The sequence below is a fragment of the Myxine glutinosa genome, chromosome 11 (genome assembly GCF_964187855.1).
Source record: "Myxine glutinosa chromosome 11, kmMyxGlut1.1, whole genome shotgun sequence".
NCBI lineage: Eukaryota > Metazoa > Chordata > Myxini > Myxiniformes > Myxinidae > Myxine > Myxine glutinosa.
The window spans coordinates 65,878,634-65,900,141 of NC_136271.1; the positions used below are offsets into that span (position 1 = coordinate 65,878,634).

At 47.7% G+C, this 21,508-nt stretch overlaps 1 protein-coding gene across 1 annotated transcript in view; it reads left to right on the top strand.

Moving 5' to 3' along the window:
- LOC137411836 (sorting nexin-6-like) overlaps positions 1-21,508 on the top strand; it is a 56,908-nt gene that overhangs the window by 21,981 nt on the left and 13,419 nt on the right. Inside the window, exons 10-11 of the mRNA XM_068097118.2 lie at positions 17,258-17,297; positions 19,617-19,703. Of these exons, the coding sequence (XP_067953219.1) occupies positions 17,258-17,297; positions 19,617-19,703 (127 nt within the window). The remainder of the gene's footprint in view (positions 1-17,257; positions 17,298-19,616; positions 19,704-21,508) is intronic.

A 21,508-nucleotide genomic window follows, 5' to 3' on the forward strand; every position in this document is an offset into this window, starting at 1 on the left:
TTCCCCCATTCACACCTTCGCACCATCCACTCCACTCCACAATTTCCACCATACCCACTCCGCGACCATCCATTCCAATACTCCATATCTTCCACACTCCATGTATTCCACACAACCATCCTCCATTCACCTGTTGGTGCACACCTGTGCACTCACACCTGGTGCCACCTGCACCCTTCTCCGCTTCCTGGACCATTTGGTCAACACAACACACATCACCAGCACTCTCATCCATACACTGCTCCATACACCTGTCCAGTTGCACACCTGTGCAATCACACCTTTCACAATACACTTCTGAATGCACTTCCAACACTCACACGGCATCATCTAAACTACCTGTTGCCCTGCTAACTTAGTGCTCCCTGTCTTCCCTTTAAACTAAGCACATACCACGTCATTATCATCCACTCTAATCTACCTGCGTCCCCACTACAGGTATCCTTGTCACTAACTAATCTTAACGTCACCTAAGGTCATCTTCTAGGTCCCTACACATTATCCAAACCCTCCCTCGGCGAGCTTACACTGCCATAAACCCCATAAACTAGTGCTCCTTTGCCCCCCGCTGTGAGGGATGGTGGATTGGCCATCCCATCACATGGGGCATCTCTTACTATAAATTTTGCTCGTCCAATTTCACAAATCAAAAATTTGCCAATCATCTGCCAATCACTGTACCATTACCAATCATAACTCTGCCAATCCTTTGCCAATCATCAAATTTTGCCTTTTTCTAATTTTGGGTCCAAAACACTAACCTCATCACCCGTCTACTTACTAGATCCTCTCGGTGCGCCAATTCACTTCTAAAGCTCGGCTTCGTACAGCCGAGCAATGAATGCGGGTTCTTTGGTGCCGGCGGCTGGATGCGTCCGACACTCGGTGCAGGGAAGGACGCTTACCCGGGCAGAGATCCCACGCACCACCTTGGCACGGAGCCATCCAATTGCTCGATCTCGACCTGCCGGGACGTTTCAACAAAAAGGGGTCGCCATGACGACCCTTCCTATCGGGCTGCCCGTTCCGCCTAGCGGAGCACGGACGCGGCCGTTCCAAGCGCGGCCCAGCGTGGATCACGTACGGCGGTCCTTTCGAACCCGCCGTGGTTCGGATCCCCGCTGGTCCTCGCGGCACGCGAAGCTGCCCGACGCGCACTGAGGGCCCGATTCGGCTAAATGTCGTTCTAACCGCTAACCCGGTTACCGTCGATGCCTCACCTGCATGCTTACACGCATACGCTACCCCTTTCACCCTCACCGAGCTCGGTGTTCCAACGCCGCCCGTACACCCCGCATACTTCGTCATTGCATTCGTTCTTTCGCTCACAGACTTGGTCACACACCTGACCACCGAACACCTTGGGACACACTCGTCGTTCGCACACCTCACCAACACACCTTTGCGCCCCCTTCTCGGTCACCTCCTCTGTGACAATCACAGGTGTGCTCTCACTCGCACACCCAACCACGTGCCTCACTACTAACTCAAGTGTGCATTCCCACACACGCTCTACCATTCCAGGTGTGCATCCCTCAATTCCAGGTGTACATCAACTCACGCTCCGTGTCACTCTCACTACTTCCACCACCACTCTTGACAGCGCACTCACCCTTACTCTCGACAGCGCACTCTTTCCTCACGCACCTGTCCGTTACACACCTTTCTCGTGCACACTCTTGCGCACACTCTCCCGTTACACCCTCTAACACTCACCACAGGCGTGCATTCTCCCTTACTCTCGACAGCGCACTCTTTCCTCACGCACCTGTCCGTTACACACCTTTCTCGCGCATCCTCTTGCGCACACTCTCCCGTTACTTCCTCCGTAACAATCACCACAGGTGTACACTCTCTCGTTACATCCTCTGTAACACTCACCACACCGCGCTTCCATGTGCCCCCTCACACACGCGCTACGACCGACTCACTCTCGACAGCACACTCACTCCTCGGCGCGCACTTTTTCCTCACACACACCCCAGAGTCGGACATTCTCGCACACCTCCTCTTTCGCACACCGTACCTGTCGCACACTTCACCAACGGCCTCTCACGAACACCCGGATCCAAATCAACCCCCAAGCCGACTGAAGCTCCCCTCACATCATATACATTTCCTCGTATATCGCCACTCACCTTGGCACCTCGTCTCCGCACCTCCTTTGCCACCTGCAAACTCTTTATTTGGTTAGTGAGCACACCATTATGAGTTGAGCACCGACCTTGCACATACTCCATCACTTCCTCCCTTATCTCCTTTTTAGTTTCCCTCCGTCTTTTCTTAATTTCACTCACCCCTTCTTCCACCTCCTCTCATTTTTCCTTTACCTCCTTCATCTCCCGGTGCGCCCCCTCTATCTCTTCCTCTAACGCCACTTTAACCGTTTCTATGTGCGTCCTCACCTCTCGGTCCTTCGTTTCCATTACTTCTGTCACCTCTTCCAACTTCTTCGTCAACCCCTCATGTACCATCTGACATTCCTTCTGTGTCGCTATTAATTCGTTCTTAATGTCTTTTTGTGTCGCTTTTAACCCCCCGATTATTGCAGTGTTCTTTTCCACTTGGTCCACTAGTTCCTTTTGTCCCACTGTCAGCTGTTCTACTCCCCTCGTCAGACCCTCTATTCCCCCTTGTAACCTCGCCGTATTATTTCTCACCTCTTTCTCTATACGCTTTTCACCTCGCTTTACCTCCTCGCGTACCCCCGAGGCCTCCTCACTTACACCTCGTCGTATCTCCTCTGTCATCTCCTCCCTCTCTTTTGTAGATGCCACCCTCATCTGTCCCAATTCATCCCTCTGAGCATCCAATTTGGTTTCTACCCCGATTTTTACCTCCTCTATCTGCTCTCCCATTTGTTTAATTTCTCGGGCGGATTGCTCCCCTATTGCCCGCAATTTGTCTTCCATCATATTTTCTAGCCCCTCTAACCCATTTTTCACCCCCTCTAACTGATTCTCCTGGGCAGCCATTCTATTTTCCACCCCCGTTAACCCATTCTTTACCTCTTTTATCCCGTTGTCTAATCCCTCAAGTTTAGCTTCTAGCCGTTGCCCCATTTCTCCCATTTTGCCCCCCATTTCGCCCCCCATTTCGCCCATTTTGCCCCCCAATTCGTCCCTCATTGCCCCCATTTGCTCATTCTGAGCCTCCATCCGGTTCCCCATTTGTCCCATTTGGCCCTCCAATCACTCACTATTAGCCCTCACTTCGTCCCTCATTTTGTCCATAAGGGCCCCGATTTGTAGCAACAAAAGGTCCGAATCCAACGGCGGCGCTGCTACGGTCGCGGGCGCGGTCCCCGCAGCCATGTGCGAGGCGCCATTTTGCGCGCCCGTAACCTCGTGCGCGAGAGCGCCATTTTGTGCACCTGATACCCCTTCAACCACATTGCCAATGTTCTCCTCATTGCTCCCCTCCATTTGATCCTGGGTTACTCCTAACCCCTCTTCTAGCTCACCCACCTGCATCCCGTCGCCTTGACCAGCCATGGCGCGATTTCAAAATTCGGGTTTTGCTTTAAAACAACACAAATTTCCAGCAGCTCCAATTTTTTTCCTAGATGTTTTTTTTAAAAATTTGGTTCAGGCCTCGAATCTCACTCCCAGACACCAATTGTTACAGTACGCGGTTAAGGATGTTATATTTGCCGAGCGGAGGCTCCGCGACCGAACAATTGTTCCCCGACTAAACCCGATTCACCCAAACGTTGGCCGTATCGCGCCACAGATACTCAATGTGGAAAAGACTAAGACGACGAATGTGAAGAAAAGGAATAAGAAGACGAGAAAAGGGTTGAAAATACTACTAAATTTATTTACTATTTACAGGCTCAAAATAACCAAGGAGAAGGAAAGATAATAAAATAATATACAGAAGCTTTTAGAGACACAGGGAAAATACTAGCTTATACAGACTTAGTTACTACCCAGGACAGCACGAACAAAACAAACTCACGTACGCAATTGGGGAACTTGCAGGCAGGAATGGCTGGAAAGGATGAGCAGGTGGGATCACAGGGCACAGCGAGCAGGTCCACTCCGGGCGGGAAGCGGGAGCCGGCAGCTCCTTGTATTCGGCTTCACAGCGCATGCCGGCAGGGTCACTCGCTGCCCCGTCAGGGCTTCACGCGGCTGGTTGAAACGGGGCTGGACTCATCTGCCGTATCTCTTTGCAACTCGTTCGTAAAAGTTCCTCTGCTTTCTCTTGGACCCTTTCTTTTTCGTGTACCTCTCCACGCAGCTCAGCTCGTATTCCCTGCCTCTCACTTCTCTCCAGCACGGGACTGACTCGCCCTCTCCCCCGTTTCGGTACCGCCCTCTCCCCCGTGTTCTGTTTCGTGACCTTGTATCGTAATCCCACGGGCTTGTCTCCTTATTTGGGCATCGCGCCGACGGCACGCCGCTCATGGCGAGCCACGGGCTTGTTTCCTTATTTGGGCATGGGGCTGCACAGCCCCGCCATTCATGGCACGCCCTGGGCTTGCCTCTCCCTGGCGACCCCGCCCCTCCTGTTCAAACGGAGCACGGAGCACATATTCACTATAGCAGCGAATTGAGAGGGCGTGCACCCCACGCTTGTGAACTGCTTTACCCACAGATGGAGAGTTTGGCTGGGAAATGGAATTATTGAAGGGGAGCTATTCTTAATTGATTCGGTGCAATGGAGTATTATTTTAATGGAAGACAAGGCCTTACTCTAAAACACATAATAAGATATAAGCTACTGAACGAGGGTTTTATTGGGTCCTGCAATGTGGTGTTTCATGGAATAACTACCGGGACGCCCTTTTTACCTTTACACAACTCTGGAGGCAGGAGGGGCCATATCCAAACAATGTTCACAGCAATTTACCACAATACAATACACACAATCCAAAAAATGCAATCCTCATATCCGCAACAATATATATATATAATATATATATATATATATATATATATATATATATATATATTGTTACAGACGCGGCTTTTAGATGTTATATTGACCGGGCGGTGGTGTATTTAACCGCGTCCGAACAGTTACTCCCCGATTAAAACCCGATTCCACCCGACGTTGACCAGATCGCCCCACAGATATTCAATCGGGAAATCTCTAAAGCGACCGAAAGAGAATGAAAAAGAAGAAGAAGAAGAATACGGAGGAAGAACAGATTTTATTATACACACACAAGCAATGGATGGAAGAAGCAGTAACACAGCGAATCGTTAACTTACACTATTCATTCTTACTTAACCCCAAGACAATGAGTAGGACAGGACGTTCACACTTACACAGGGGATAATGCAGGCAGGTAAGGCTTGAGGTGGATTGCTTGAGAGGGAGGCGAAGTCGGGAGGCTGCAGCTCACAATGCCTCGCGGTTTTGGCGGGAAACCCTCCGTCGTGTATCCACTGCGGTAGACGTCACGCGCTGGTTCGGCACACCTGTTCCTCTTCTTGGGGTGGGGCCGTCTCTCTCCTTTCAGCGCGTCTCTCCAAAGCTGGTTTCCTTGCCGAGTACCTCTCCTCTTTGGCTTGGAGCGTTTCGCATCTCACCGCCTCTTGGTGCAGTCTCTTTGCTCATCTCCCAAGGCCTCTCCAAGTCATCTCTCAAGGCCTCTCTTAAAGCAGTTCCTTACAGTCGCTTTTATCACCTCGAGCGAAATCAAGCCGCCGACTCCGAGGGCACGCCTACCGGGTCACTCACCGCGGTGTTGATTGGCTGTTAGGGCTGGTTCACTCCTTCCCTCTTATGACGAGGTGGAGACACGCCTTTCTTCCCCAACCCTACCTCGTGGCCAATGGTGGTTTGAAGAAAACCGGCCAAAATGCGGAAGGCAATTGGAAGGGAGGTTTTGGGGAAATTGGAAGGGCCTACGCTTATTTTGTTTGATACAATGCAAAGTCAATCTAGTGGGAAACACATATTTAGCCTACATGGAATAAGGAAATACACTATTTAAAAGATATATCGTGACCTGCGTGTAAGTTTCATGGAATTAACTAGGACGCCGACTGCGACCATTATTTACATTAACAGGGTGTTACCGTACTTTTGTAACGTTCACATTGTAACGTTTCCACATTCGTTACAATATATATATATATATATATATATATATATATATATATATATATATATATATATATATATATATATATATAGTTACGGGACCGCGGCGAGGATGTTGTTTGCCGAGCGGATGGCCGCGGCGCCCAAACAGTTACCCTGACTAACCCGATTCCTGAACGTTGGCCGAATTGTTGCGGATATGGGACTTGGCCTCCATATCCGCTTGTAAATATTCCCCTATTTCCCCAATACTCCCCAACTATCCCCAATCCCCCATTCCCTAGTCCCATTGTCTGTAAACAACACTCTGTAGAACCGACCTTCCCCTTCTTCCCCCATTAAATGTCGTGCCCAGGTCCACCGCATCTCACGTAGACAACTTTCGGACCTCTTGCTAGTTATTCTTAGTCTATGTCAGTTAAGGACTCGTTTCCATTAATTCTGACTCTTCGTTGCAGCAGAATGTGATTGTATGGCACCAGTAGTGAGTTTAGGACCTCCCCATACCTCCTCCCATCTTCCCCATGAAACAACAACTACAACCACAGCGGGGGCGGCGCGGCCGCGGTGCGGGGAGTGTGCGTCCTCACACCGGCTTGGTTAGCCGCCATTGCCATGTGCGCCCACGGGGTTACCACGAAGGGGCTGGCTGTCAGCTCCTCGTCAAGGGCGGAGCCCGGTAACCCCCGCACCCAATAAGAAGCAACGGGCCGATTCCATCTGGGGCGGAGCTAACGAGCCGAGGGCGTGTCACTCCCCGCCGGATATACGCAGCGACTTACCGGACGTGACGTCAGATGCGCCCCGAGCTTGAAGTAAAGAGAACCAGTCGCCACCTCCGAGCGCTGAGAGACCTCCCGCATCTCTGGACCGGACCGGGTCGATTCTGCCCCTGAGCCAAGGTGCACCTTGAGCCTCGACTACCTGCCCTTCCTTGCCATCAATCCCGGTGTGAGTCAGTCTTGTCCCGTTTATCTGTCGTCTGTCGGGGCTACTATAAGACCGTATTTAAGTGCCTACCTTCCTATGCTGTCTCTCTCGTCCTTGTAATCTAACGTTCCGAAATATTATAACCTCCTCCGGAGGTCTTGAGAACTGTACCCCTGGTGTCGTGTCATTTTAACCCAGCCGTTGTGTCCTTTCCTCAATTGATTTAGCGTAGCGCGACTCGGCCAACGTTCGAGTATAATCGGGTAAACTGCGCAGACGCGGTCATACCAAACCGCTCGGTAAACCAACATCCACAACCGCGTCTGTAACAATATATATATATATATATATATATATATATATATATATATAGTATATATATATATATATATATATATATATAGTTACGGGACCGCGGCGAGGATGTTGTTTGCCGAGCGGATGGCCGCGGCGCCCAAACAGTTACCCTGACTAACCCGATTCCTGAACGTTGGCCGAATTGCGCCACAGATATTCAATGGGGAAAAGACTAAGACGAAGGATGTAAAGAAGAAAGAAAGGCAAAGGGTAAGAAATACAAATATGATTTATTTACTATTTACACAATTGAAAGAAACCAAGGAAGAAGGAAGGATAAGAAAATAAAATACAGAAGAGGAAAGGTGACACAGTGAAATGCTAGCTTATCTATCTATACAGGCTTAATTAACCCAGGGACAGAACAAAGACAGACTCACGCGGATGACAGGAATGGCAGGAGGTGGATGGCTGGAGGGAGAGGACGAAAACTGAAACCGGAGCACGGTCAGGCTGGGAGTGAGCAGCCGCCGCCCCCTGGTCGATCGGTACGTTTAGCAGCCGCCGTTCCTTCGCAGCCACGGACGAAAACTGCCGTCGAAGCTCAAAGCTGTGGTGGTTTAAAGCTGCGGTGGTTGCACTTGTTCTCAGGCTTGGCACTTGTTGCTTGTCCTCGGGCTTGGCACTTGGCACTTGTTCTCTCTGACTCCCTCTCTTCCTCTCTTGCTTCGCCCTGACTCCCTCTTTCTGCTTCTTTCTCCCCCTCTCTCTCTTGCTCTCTTCGCTTCGCTTCGCCCTTTTTTTCAAAGGCTTCCGCGCACGCTCTTTATAGCGCCTCAGGCGATCAAGCCGCTGGTGTCCAGGACACGCCCATCGGTGAGCTCACCTCGGCCCTGGTTGGTCGCGCGGGCTCCCGATCCCGCCCTTAGAGGAGGCGTTGGCAAGGTCACGCCTTGTTCCCGGCGCTGGGCCGACTCCTCCCACCTTCGGCTCCGAGATTACCTCGTGGCTATTGTAGTCTTGGGATGAAACAAACCACAGCTGTAGCAACCCTAACAAACCGCCCAGTGCATTTGGCAATTGAGGCTTTGAGGGAATGCAGTTGGCAATGGTTGGAAAGGGAATGCGAAGGGAATCTACTCTTATTTCACTTGGTGCAATGGAGTATTTAAATTAATGGGAGACACAGCCTTACACTAATACACATAATAAGGATATAACTACCGAACAGGGATATATGGTGTCCTGCGTGTATGTTTTATGGAATTAACTACGGGAACGCCCTTTGACCTTTATACAACAACAAATGCAGGAAGGAGGGTGACATTTTACAACAATTCATTACACAACAATAATTTAAAAAAACAACATTCTCATATCCACAACAATATATAAAACACAGTGTGTGTGTGTGTGTGTGTGTGTGTGTGTGTGTGTGTGTGTGTGTGTGTGTGTGTGTGTGTGTGTGTGTGTGTAATGTTACCGGTAGACTCCTAAACGGAGAGGCTCACGTACTTGATATTTGGCACAAACATGGCCATTGAGCCTGGGAAGAACATGGTCGACCTAAAAATTTATTTCATAATATTTTTAAACCATATTTTTACCTCAGCGCATTTCAGCGAGGCATATTATGACCGGAATGGCAGAGTAGCGTGCTGATTCGCTCAGAGCGATCACGTGATGTTCCTTGCTGCCATTAACTCAGTTACGGGTTCGCACGTATTTCAGAGCGAAAAGCGATTCTGTTTTTTCACATTTCAGCGAGGAATATTGCCATTCACACCACATAGGTTTTTTCCCTTTCATCTTTAGATCCATATTTTTTGCCATAACGTAGCGCATTATGGCTCTCTCGAGCTCGAGTTAGCCAATCACCTGGGAGCATGAGGCCACGTTGGCCATGCCCACGACACGACGCAGAGTTGCATTCGATCGCTCAGAGCGATCACGTGATGTTCCTTGCCCGCGCGATTGCGTTTTTTCACATTTCAGCGAGGAACATTGCCATTCACGTCACAGGTTTTTTTTTCTTTCATCTTTAGATCCATACTTTTTTTCAGTGAGGAATATTATACACGGAATCTGAATCGGTGGCAGAGCAAATGCGCTGATTCGACGATTCGCGCCCCTCCCCCCTCTCCTCCCCTCCCCCTCCCCCCTCTTCTCCCTTAAGTTTATACACGGAATGCCGGGTACTTCCCCCCCCTCTCCTCTCCTCCCCCCCTCTCCTCCCCTCCCGCCCGTTCCCCTCCCCTTCCCCCCTCCCCCCTCCCCCTCCCACTCCCCTCCCGCCCGTTCCCCTCCCCTTCCCCCCCTCCCCCTCCCCCTCCCACTCCCCCTCCCACTCCCCCCCGCCCCTTCCCCCCCCTCCACTCCCCCCTCCCCCTCCTCCTCCTCCCTCACGTTTATACACGGAATGCCGGGTACTTCCCCCCCCCTCTTCTCCCCTCCCCCCTCTCCTCCCCTCCCCCCCTCTCCCCCCCTCTCCTCCCCTCCCCCCATTCCCCTCCCCCTCCCCTCCCCCTTCCCCCCCTCCCCTTCCCCCTTCCCCCCTCCCCCCTCCCACTCTCCCCCCCTCCCACTCTCCCCCTCCCCCCTCCCACTCCCCCCCCCCATACTCGGCATCTCTTCATTAGCTACGACGATAAAGCAGGTTCCGACAGTACTCGGGTGTGCAGCAATAAACTACCGATGGATATAAATGTCAGCACCTGGAAAGTACTTCTGCAACGTTGTGTGTTGCAATTTGTGCATCATAAACGGAAAATGATCATAATCAGTTTAGCAAAGCACGGATCTGAGGCTCTGCAATAAAGAACTAACAAAAATGCTTAAAACAGGAATGCTTAAGCAACTTTAAACTATCCAGCACTGTTGTACAAGTGATGGCCATTTGGAATAAAACAAGGTATGGAGTTTCATGCTCCTGATGATTCCTCCTGTGCTCATACTGAGCATAATTACGGTTTTTATGCGAAAGTACTGTGCAATGTGCAATAAAATGGAAAAAGGTGAGTAATGCTGGAGTGATGTGCCACGCGAGTTTAGGTACGTAGCCAGGAGAGGGCCAACAGATGCGGTGATATATATATATATATATAGATATATATATATATATATATATATATATATATATATATATATATATATATATTTATAATCTGCAGTCAAGAAGACTTCTGGGTTTGCTCCATCTACGTGGACCATCATCTGCACATCTCTCCTCGTTATTGTGTTAGCAGGTTTCTGTGTCCTTTTCCCGTGCTGTTCTCTCTCCCTTGCCATAGTGAGATTGATCATCTGTGCTGAGCGAATGCAGAGCTGGTTGAGTGGTACAAGGCCTAACTTCCGGCTTTTGTTGGACAACACGCTACCTCTCTCATTGGGATCACTGCTGTCTGGATGGTCACGTGGTAATAACTAAGTTGGTAGCAGTTGGTATCAGGTTCTTGTGGTCAAATGCTGTCTTTGGTTTTCACCAAACATGTCTTCTGGTACTGTGGCCAAACAGCTCTGCCTTTGACTCATCTGTCCAGAGCACATTGTTCCAGAAGTTCTGTAGGTCTACCTGTAGAGCTACCTGTAGGTCCCGTGATGACATTCTGGGGTTCTTAGAGACGACTTTCAGCCTCTTGCGGTCTGCTCTCGGGCTGAACTTGCTGGGGCGGCCTGGCCTGAACAAGTTGGCAGTTGTTTGGAATCTTCTCCACTTGTAGATGATCTTCTGGACAGTCGAATGATTGATTTCAAATTGTTTGGAGATCTTTTTAAATCCCTTCCAAGACTCGTAGGCATCTATAACCTTCTTTCTGAAGGCCTCAGAGAGCTCTTTTGATCTAGGCATGGTGACGACACTTCAACAACAAAGAGCAAACCAAACGAAATGTCTGAGGTTTAAATAAGACAGGTTCCTCTAAGATCCTCTCTAACGATGTTCTAATCATTTGCACCTGAGCTGGTGCACCTGATTCTAATTTTCGGTATTTGAAGCAGTGATAAATGTCAGGGTGTACTTACTTTTTCCACATGCGAAATTTGCATTTATGTTCATTTAAATTATACAATGGACTACAAAATGTAAATGTTTCATGATATTTGTTATATTATATCACCTTTATCTATCAATTGTTGTTGAAATGAAGATCAAATAGCTGTATGTTGAAATATGTTGAAAAGGTCAAAACTTTACATGGGGTGTACTTGCTTTTTCACGTGACTGTGTGTATATATATATATATATATATATATATATATATATATATATATATATATATATATATATATATACACCTGGTGTTGGCTTCGCGGTTAGGGTGCCGGCTTGGGATCCTAGGATCCTGGGTTGGAATCCCGATCGATCTCTGAATTAACGCCAGGGGGGTTGACTCAGCCTGTCATCCTTCCGAGGTCGGCAAATTGAGTACAAGCTTGCTGGGATGAATGATCCCGGTGTGTACCCCGGTTTAGAATAGGTACACCGTATCCCTGCGCATCGTAAGAGGCGACCAAGGGTTGGTGTCAGGAAGGGCATCTGGCCATAAAAACATTGCCTCAAACAGGGAACCATGAATGTCATGGGGCCCTTAAGGCTAACCCCCGCTCTAGCGGGGAAAATGGCCTTAAAATGATCATTCATTCATTCATTTTCACACATATATATATATATACAGTGGAACCTTGACTTACGAGTTTAATTCGTTCTGTGACCGAGCTCGTAACTAAATTTGCTCGTTTCTCAAATCAAATTTCCCCATTAAAATGCATTGAAATGCTATTAATCCGTTCCAGCCCGCCAAAAACCACGCCAATTTTTTTTTAAATATACAGTATATATAAAAATATCTCGCGCTTTATATTTCACCTGTATGCAGCATACAAGTTGGCAGGATGGCCTGGACTGGAGGTACGCACACTTGACTCTAAAGTCTAAACTGTCCAGCCTGGGTTTGAATCCCGACCCAGCTATAACCTGTCATGGGTGAATCACAGGCAGGGTGATTCATCAATGTGTGTACCGCTAAACTGGGCGCCCCGTTTGCGTCCCATTAGTTGTTGGATGTTAAGGATCTCACCGTGTTTTCCACAAAGAGAAGGCGAGCTATCGCCGGCACTCTGAACAAGTTGTGGCCTGGCATGCTCTTCTCCTCTGCCGTTATATACGTCCTCCTCGGCATCTTTTTCCAGAAGAGCCCTGTCTCGTCACAGTTGAAGATTTGCTGGGGGATGTATCGTTCGGCTTCTATCAGTTCGGCAAAAGTTATAATAAAATCTTCAGCTGCCTTCACATCCGCCTCACCAAGTCGACAACACGCACACCTCGCTCATGTTTTTCGACGATTGCGTGTTTTATATCCAAGCACATCAGCCTCTTCTTCTTCTCAGTACTGCCCTTGGCACTCAATTTCTTAGGACCCGTGGTTAAAACTAAGAAATTTTCCAAAATAACCAAAATGCGAAAACAAAACAGCAGCGATATACAGCAGAAATGCTTGCACGGCAAGATAACCACGTGACCGGAACCCACCTGGTGGGGGGTGGCGTAAGCTCCAAAATAACCAAAATGCGAAAACAAAACAGCAGCGATATACGGCAGAGATACTGTACTTGCACGGCAAGATAACCACGTGACCGGAACCCACCTGGTGGGGGGTGGCGTAAGCTCCAAAATAACCAAAATGCGAAAACAAAACAGCAGCGATATACGGCAGAGATACTGTACTTGCACGGCAAGATAACCACGTGACCGGAACCCACCTGGTGGGGGGTGGCGTAAGCTCCAAAATAACCAAAATGCGAAAACAAAACAGCAGCGATATACGGCAAGAGATACTTGCACGGCAAGATAACCACGTGACCGGAACCCACCTGGTGGGGGGTGGCGTAAGCTCCAAAATAACCAAAATGCGAAAACAAAACAGCAGCGATATATGGCAGAGATACTTGCACGGCAAGATAACCACGTGACCGGAACCCACCTGGTGGCGGGTGGCGTAAGCTCGTAACTCGGATCTCGGCTCGCATCTCAAAGCAATAAACCGCCCGAGCGACGGCTCGTATCTCGGAAAACTCGTAAGTTGGTGCACTCGTAAGTCAAGGTTCCACTGTATATGTATATACACACTGAATATCGATGTTGACCTTGACCATGCCTGTTTCTGGGGGTGTTTTTTTCCACATGTTAGCTCTTACATGAGCCTTGATCTTGTATACAAAAAACAACAACATCTACTGTAATCTATATATCATTCTATCTGAGGTGTGTGTACACCATGTGTACACCATGTGTGTCCACCATATCATTCTATCTGAGGTATTCTATCTGAGGTCTGAGGTATCCCGGTGTGTACCCTGGATAAGAATAGGTACACCGTATCCCTGCGTGTCATAAAAGACGACTAAGAGGGTTGGCGTCAGGAAGGGCATCCGGCCATAAAAATATTGCCTCAAAAAGGGAACCATGACAATTATAACTACATATGGGCAGGGTACAGCCCGAAGTGGAGATCGGTTTCTGAGGTTTGGGACTTGGAATGTAGGGACAATGACAGGGAGATCAGGAGAAGTGGTGGAAGTATTGGTCAGAAGAAGAGTGGACATATGTTGTGTGCAAGAGACGAGATGGAAGGGAAGTGGTGTGAGAATGGTGAAGGGTAGGCAGGGACAGAAATACAAGTTTGTGTGGCAAGGGTGCCTGGAGGGTGTGAATGGTGTTGGTGTCCTGTTTTCTGAGGAGTTTGTAGACAGTGTGGTGAGTGTGACGAGAGTGAGTGATAGGTTGATGATGGTGAAAATGATGATTGGAAAGCTCTTGGTGAACGTCATCTCGGGATATGCTCCGCAGGTTGGTCGAAGCGATGAAGAAAAGGACAAGTTCTGGTGTGCGATAGAGAAGCTGATGGAAAACGTGAAAGATGAGGAAGTTGTTGTGGTAGGAGGAGACCTGAATGGACATGTGGGAAGGAGTATGGATGGTTTTGAGGGAGTTCATGGGGGTTACGGATATGGTGTGAGAAATGGAGAAGGTGAAAGGATTTTGGAGTTTGCTGATGGAGCTGATTTGTTGATTTGTAATACTCAGTTCCAGAAAGAGGATAATAAGCTTGTTATATACACGTCAGGTGGGTCGACGACAACCGTTGACTACCTGATGGTGCGTAGGCGAGATAGGGGGCACCTCCGGGACACAAAGGTGATCCCAGGGGAGGAGGCTGTTTCACAGCACCACTTGGTTGTCTGCGACATAAGGGTGAAAGGTGCGAGGAGAGCTCGGCGGGTGAAGTACCAACCGAGAATGAAGGTGTGGAGGTTGAAAGAGGTGACAGTAAGGGAGGCATTAAAAGAGAGGCTGAGTAGGGTCGAGGATGATGTGGATGTGGTTGAGCTTGAAAGTGGTTAGATGTCGATGAAAGCTAGTCTGTTGGGAGCCGTTGGTGAGGTATGTGGATGGACAAAAGGACCACCGAGGCACTCAGAAACATGGTGGTGGGATGATGAAGTTGGAAAGAGGATTGACGAGAAGAGGAAGAAGTTCAAGGAGTGGCAGAAGGCGAAGGGTACAGGAGCAGAAACAGCAGAGCATGAAAGTTATAAGGCAGCCAGGAAGGCTGCAAAGAAAGAGGTAGCAAAGGCGCAGGAGGCATGTAGGAAAATGTTCGGAGAACGCTTGGATTCGGAAGAGGGTCAGAAAGCAGTATTCAGGATTGCAAAGCAGATAGCGAAAGAGAGGTGTGATGTGATGGGGGTGAGTTGCTTGAAGGATGAAGTGGGACAAATCGTTGTCGACCCAGATGGAATTAAAGGAAGATGGAAAAGATATATGGAAATGCTGTTGAATACAGAGAATGAATGGGATGGCAACATAGAGAGTAACCCTGTTTTCGGACCGGCAGAGAAGATAACTGAGAAGGAAGTTGAGGAAGCGATAAAAGCAATGAAGGGTAGCAAAGTGGGAGGGCCGACGTGAGTTGTGGGAGATATGTTGAAGGCAGCAGGAAGTTGGGGTGTGAAGAGAATGACAGAGATCTGTAATCTGGTGGTGAAAGAAGGCTGCATTCCAGTGGATTGGGAACTGAGTACCCTCGTCCCTCTATACAAGGCGAAAGGTGACCCTCTGGAGTGTGGCTCGTACCGAGCGATAAAGTTATTGGAGCATGGAATGAAGGTATTGGAAAGGGTGTTGGAGAGGAGGATAAGGAAGAAAGTGAAGATCGACGAAATGCAGTTTGGATTCATGCCAGGAAGAGGAACGACAGACGCGCTTTTCATTGTGAGGCAATTGCAGGAGAAGTACATGGAGAAGAGGAAGAAGTTTTCTTGGGTTTGTTGATCTGGAGAAAGCATTCGATAGGGTACCACGCAAAGTATTGACATGGGCATTGAGGAAGTTAGGAGTGGAGGAATGGTTGATCAGAGTAGTGATGGCAATGTACAAAAGAGCACGCACAGCTGTAAGGACGAAGGACGGGAACAGTGGTGAGTTTGAGGTGAAGGTGGGAGTGCATCAGGGATCGGTACTAAGTCCACTACTATTTGTAGCTGTGATGGAGGTGCTGGCTCAGAACGTAAAGGAGGGTTTACCGTGGGAGTTGTTGTATGCAGATGATCTGGTGTTGATTGTGGAAAGTATGGATGGACTGAAGGAAAAGATGAACACGTGGAAGGAATGTATGGAGACAAAAGGTCTGAAGGTGAATATCGGAAAGACGAAGGTGATGGCAAGTGGTAAAGCATGTGGTGAGGTGGAAAGAACTGGGAAGTGGCCCTGTGCTGTGTGTAGGAAGGGTGTCGGAGTGAACTCCATTCAATGTACAATGTGCGCTGAGTGGGTTCATCAAAAATGTAGTGGTCTGAGAGGGTCATTAACCAGTGTGGCAGCTACGTTCAAATGTAAGGTGTGCACAGAGGGAGCTGCAGATGGCGGAAATGTTGAGTTGGATCTTGGAGACGGCGTGAAGCTGGAAGGTGTGAAAACATTTTGCTACCTCGGAGACATGCTGAATGGAGAAGGTGGATCAGACTCGGCAACGGTTGCTCGAGTGAGATGTGCATGGAAGAAGTTTCGGGAACTGAGTGGCGTGCTGATGATGAGGGGAGTGTCGTTGAAGCTGAAGGGAAAGGTGTATGCTGCATGTGTGAGAAGTGTTATGATTTATGGGAGCGAGACATGGGTAATGAACGTAGAGCAGCAACGAAGGTTGGAAATGGTGGAAATGCGAATGGTTCGGTGGATGTGTGGAGTATCGTTGAGAGAGAGGAAGACAAATGATGAATTGCGAAAGATGATGGGAATAGAGCCTGTGATTGATGCTGTGAAGAGGAACAGGTTGAGATGGTTTGGTCATGTGTTGAGGAAGGATGAAAGTGACTGGTTGAGAAGAGTGATGGAAATGAATGTAGAAGGAAGCAGAGGACGGGGAAGACAGAGAAAGACTTGGCTAAAGATGGTGGAAGAAGAAATGCGGGCAAGGGGGTTAACAAGGAGAGATGCAGAAAATAGGGCAAAATGGAGAAGATTGTCATGGGGACCGCAAGGCTAACCCCCGCTCTAGCAGGGAAAATGGCCTTTAAAATGCATGTTGTTGTTGTTGTATTCTATCTGAGGTGTTTAAAATCTACATCGCATACACACAGCTTTGCACAGCAATGAAATATCGTAGTAAATTTTGCATTCGAAATGTTTTTTTTTTTATCAATAAGGGGTTTGTACTCATTGACCTGTTGTGTGAATGGGGTTGCCTCGCCAAATGCCGAGGAGGGGCTCTGCATTGATAAATCCTCAATGTAGTTTCTTCTGTCTTTGTATTCTAACTTTGCCTTGCCCATTACTCTCCCTCCATATCATTTATTTTTCTTTTTGTGCCAGTAAAAGCTCGAGAATTGTAGTTCCTTGTCCTGTGTGCATTCATGATATGAAGCTGCAAACAAAATGGGATTTTAATTATTTATCTATTTTATTTTTCTTTCTCAGATTCTTGGAAAATGCTTCCGAGATGTTTGAAAGATACCGGGTGAGGTGTTTCTGAATTTATTATCCAAGTAAATTAGCTTGGGCCCTCTGACATTGAGTGGTCCTTCATTTGTTTGTAATATGTGGGGATGTCTGGGAAAGGTAGGAGGGTAGTTCAAGGTTGACATAAGACTGTATTATGTAAAATAGAGTATATAAGGAAGTTGATGAAATTTCACCTAATTCTCAGGCTATTCCTCCCTGATACACATGCCCACATACTTATCCCATCAATGTTGTTGTACCTTGATGGCATCTGTGTAGAAACCTTTGGGAATGGGCCATAGCCATTTAAGCACAGGCACTTTGACATCTTCAGCATTCGTAAAGGTAAAGCTATCCAGATATTATTAGAGTGGCTCAGAGATGAAAATTGGAAGGGTGATTACTTGGATCTTCCCGAACTAGAGTAGTAGTGGTCACACTTTGACTACACAATAATGCTTTCCCTGGCATGTCAAGTCGAACTCTGATGTGCCATTCCCAACTGTCCTGTACGTACCACTCAATTGGCTTCATTGTCACTACAACTGTGCAATGACCGTTTCCTTCTTCCTGATCCGTTTCCATGAGTTTTTACTTTGGACCAAACCAATTGTTTTGATCAAATTTTGCCGTCCATTGGTACCCAACCCACATTGCACTAACCCAATCAAATTTGAAGTGAGAATGAAGTATTCCACACTTCCAACACCGACGTCCAATTCTGCATTGTCGTGTACAGCAGCAAGTTTTCCAAAATTGTCCGTTCAACCCATGTTTAATGCTTTCTTGAGTGATAGAATTGGGTACAAGGCTGCCAGGCAGCAGCATCTGCTAAAGGCGCAGCCGTGCCTCTGATGCAATACCCTCTGCTCGTTAGAGAAGGAATTTGTAATTTGTTCACGGTGCCAGCGATAGCTCACCTACTCTTCACAAAGGACACTGCGGGATCTTTCACGTCCGCCAACAAATACTAGCAGATGGGACGCCCGTTTAACGTCGACACATTGAATCACCCTGCCTGTGAAACACCAGGATGACAGTTTATAGCTGGGTCAGGATTCAAACCAAGGCTAGACAGCTTAGAGGTGAGTATGTGTACCTCTAGACCATCCTGGAAGCCCACAAGGAACATGGTGATGCATCTGTTTCAACACTGCATGTGTGACTGTTACCATTCTAAGTTTTTTTTCTCAATGGTTTGATCAGCGTCGTTTAAAATTTCATGTTTAACTTGCTCAGGGTAGACAATATAATTGTAAAACAAATTATTGAATTGTTATTTTAACACCTTCTTATATTAAAAATAAACAAGTCAGGAGATGACGATGGTTCACGAGCGAGCGGTATTCAATGACAAAGGACAGACTGTAACCGAAACAGGCCCGGACAGGCCAGGCCCGGAAATGTCAAAACGAAGGTTACTGACCTTGAAATGAGATAGAAAATGATGTATAATCAGTTATGAGGTTAATTAGCTACACGATACCGAAAATTCGGTGAGAAATGAAATGAAAATAAAATAATAAAAATAAATAAATAAATAAATAAATAAATTTAAAAAATGAAAAAAAAAGATAAATGAAAAATCGAGCTCCGTGGGGCTAGACACATGACATTGGCCTAATCAAATATCGAAACCCCTGTCAGATTCCACCAAACCCCTCAGAGAAGATGTAGCTTGAACTCAATTACCTCCTAAAAAGACATCATTTTTGGGCGTGGCTCCGCCCACAATGGGCGCAATACGCCCACTCTAGGCAGGACACAACTAGATCATATCAACCTCCCACCCAAGTTTCATCAAGATCGGATGATATAATCAGGTAGTTATGCTGCGGACAGACAGACAGACAGACACACACAGACAGACACACACACATGACGAATATAGTGGTCACTTGATAACTCTTGAACCAATACCTACATTAACCTTGAACCACCCTGAGGTTTTGTTTTAAAATACGGTATCTTTCTTTTGACTGCAGCTTTTTTACCATTTTTAAAGGTAAGCTGAAATGTTAGTTTTTAGACTAATCATGATGAAATTAACTTTTAATCAAACGATGAGACCACCTTGTACTTACGTTCACTTTGTATGCAAATGCGTTATGCCTTCCTTTTCATGATGTTGATTGATGAGGTGTCGGACTCACGTTTTAAATTCAAGACTATTCGCGATGAAAAATTCTCGCTTTCCGAATGCCGGGTTGATTTATTTATTTTGATGTATTTTATCGTCGATTGATTTTTAGAAGAGGTAAATAATTGTCGTATCGTAGTATGTATCAGTTGTTTCTTCAGACTAACGTACATGTATTTCCAATCCCGTGGACAGAAGTTGCAAAATCGTGTCGCATCTGATCAAGATTTGAAGCTTTCTGACCTTCTGAAGTATTATGCAAGGGACACACAGGCCGCGAAGGTCAGTTGCCACATTTATTTATGATACGATGATTCATTCATGTTCTGTTTGATTAAATGAGTAGAATAAATGGGTGGCTATCATTTTGTAGCACAATTGCAAGTGGTTGTTCAGGGCATTAGCCAGTACAATGCACTGTCATCACACGGCCGATAACCTGATCGTTTTCACCCTGTGTGCGCGAAGCCAAGGTGGTGTTAAGGAATTGGATCACGTGTTTGTGTTTGTGTTTTTTTGTTGTTTTGTTTGTTTTGTATAGAGTCAAGGCTCGTGTCAGAGCTAACACATTAAACACGTGTATTGAAAAAAACTTCATTGTCTCACTTCAAGATACGAGGCTTTATTGAAATCGATCTTTGCATCCTACACAAAAAGACAATAATCTCATTAGTCCTACAAAGCGAATGAAAACATTATAAAACATGTATTAATGGGTCAAGCATTCCAAGACATTAGTCATCGATCCCAGTCTCGTCTTACCCAGAAGAACCAGCGCACATCTCAGCATAATTCATTCAGCAGATAAGATACTGACTCTCGAGCGCACCGAGCGTTCGCCCATAAATAGGCAGGCACGATGCTTCACGCCTACGAAGGCTCTTCTTCTTCATCATTTTCATCACAATCTCCCTCTTAAGAATACGGCCAGCAGGTGTGAGTAGGTGTAAGGCACACCACGGCAGCAGGTGTAAGTGATTAAATCAGGGCGTACAATCTACCACCCAAAAGGCGACGGTTGCTGACATAACCGGCCAGCTTGCGAGCGATAAACTCGGTCAGCGCCCAGGCCCCCAACGCTCAGTATCGGCAGGGCCCCCTGCCGGGCGATTTACTCAGTGCTCTGAAGGCTTCCTGGTAAAGGTGACAAGCTCGTGGGGTCCGAAGCGGCGGCACCACTCTCAGCATCGTCCGGGAGCAGTTCCGACCTGGCGTGGGAAGTCAAGTCTGCCTCAGCCGGTACACTCATGATGGGCTGCCGATCAACGTCTCCGCAAGACGTGAGATGCCGGACCGACACGGTGGTTTCTCTACCGTCGGCCAAACGAACATGCGTGTTTTCTGGGTATGCTTCCAAAATTTCCACGCGTTCCATGAGCGGTTCGTATTTACTGTGTCGGACTGCTCGCTTCAGGAAAGTCGGACCCGGCTCAGCCAGCCATGAGGGTAGAGGCTGCCCGCTAGAGCTATGACGGTACTTGAACAGTCGCTCGTGAGGGGTGGCATTCGTCTCTGTACATAGCATGGACTGAAGTCACCCCGCGGGTTCGCAGAGCCATAGTAACCGCCTTCCAAATAATCCCATTATAATGTTCAATGAACCCGTTACCCTGGGGATTGTACGCGGTGGTGCGGCTGGAAGCAATTCCCCGCTCGAGGAGAAATTGCTTGATCTCTCATGACAGGAACGCCGTCCCTCTGTCACTATGTATGAATGCAGGATAGCCGAACATGAGGAACAACAGCTGAAGACATCGGATCACCGTAAAACGACATGTCCGAGCACGGACATGCAAACGGGAATCATGAATACTCGTCATCTACCGTTAGAAGGTAGCGATGCGTGCCGCCGCAGGGCAAGTGCCCATTGAAGTCTAGGTTCAGTCGCTCCCACGGCCATCCAGCATGTATTAACGTACCCATAGCGGGCTTGTAAAAACTCAGCTTGAGTTCCGCACAAACCGGACACGACTTGCATAAATGACGAATATCGTCGACGGAGAAAGGCAAGTTCCTGTTCCGAACGAAATGGGCCATGCGGGCAATACCCAGGTGACAAAGCGCATTGTGTATGGTACGTAGCTCGT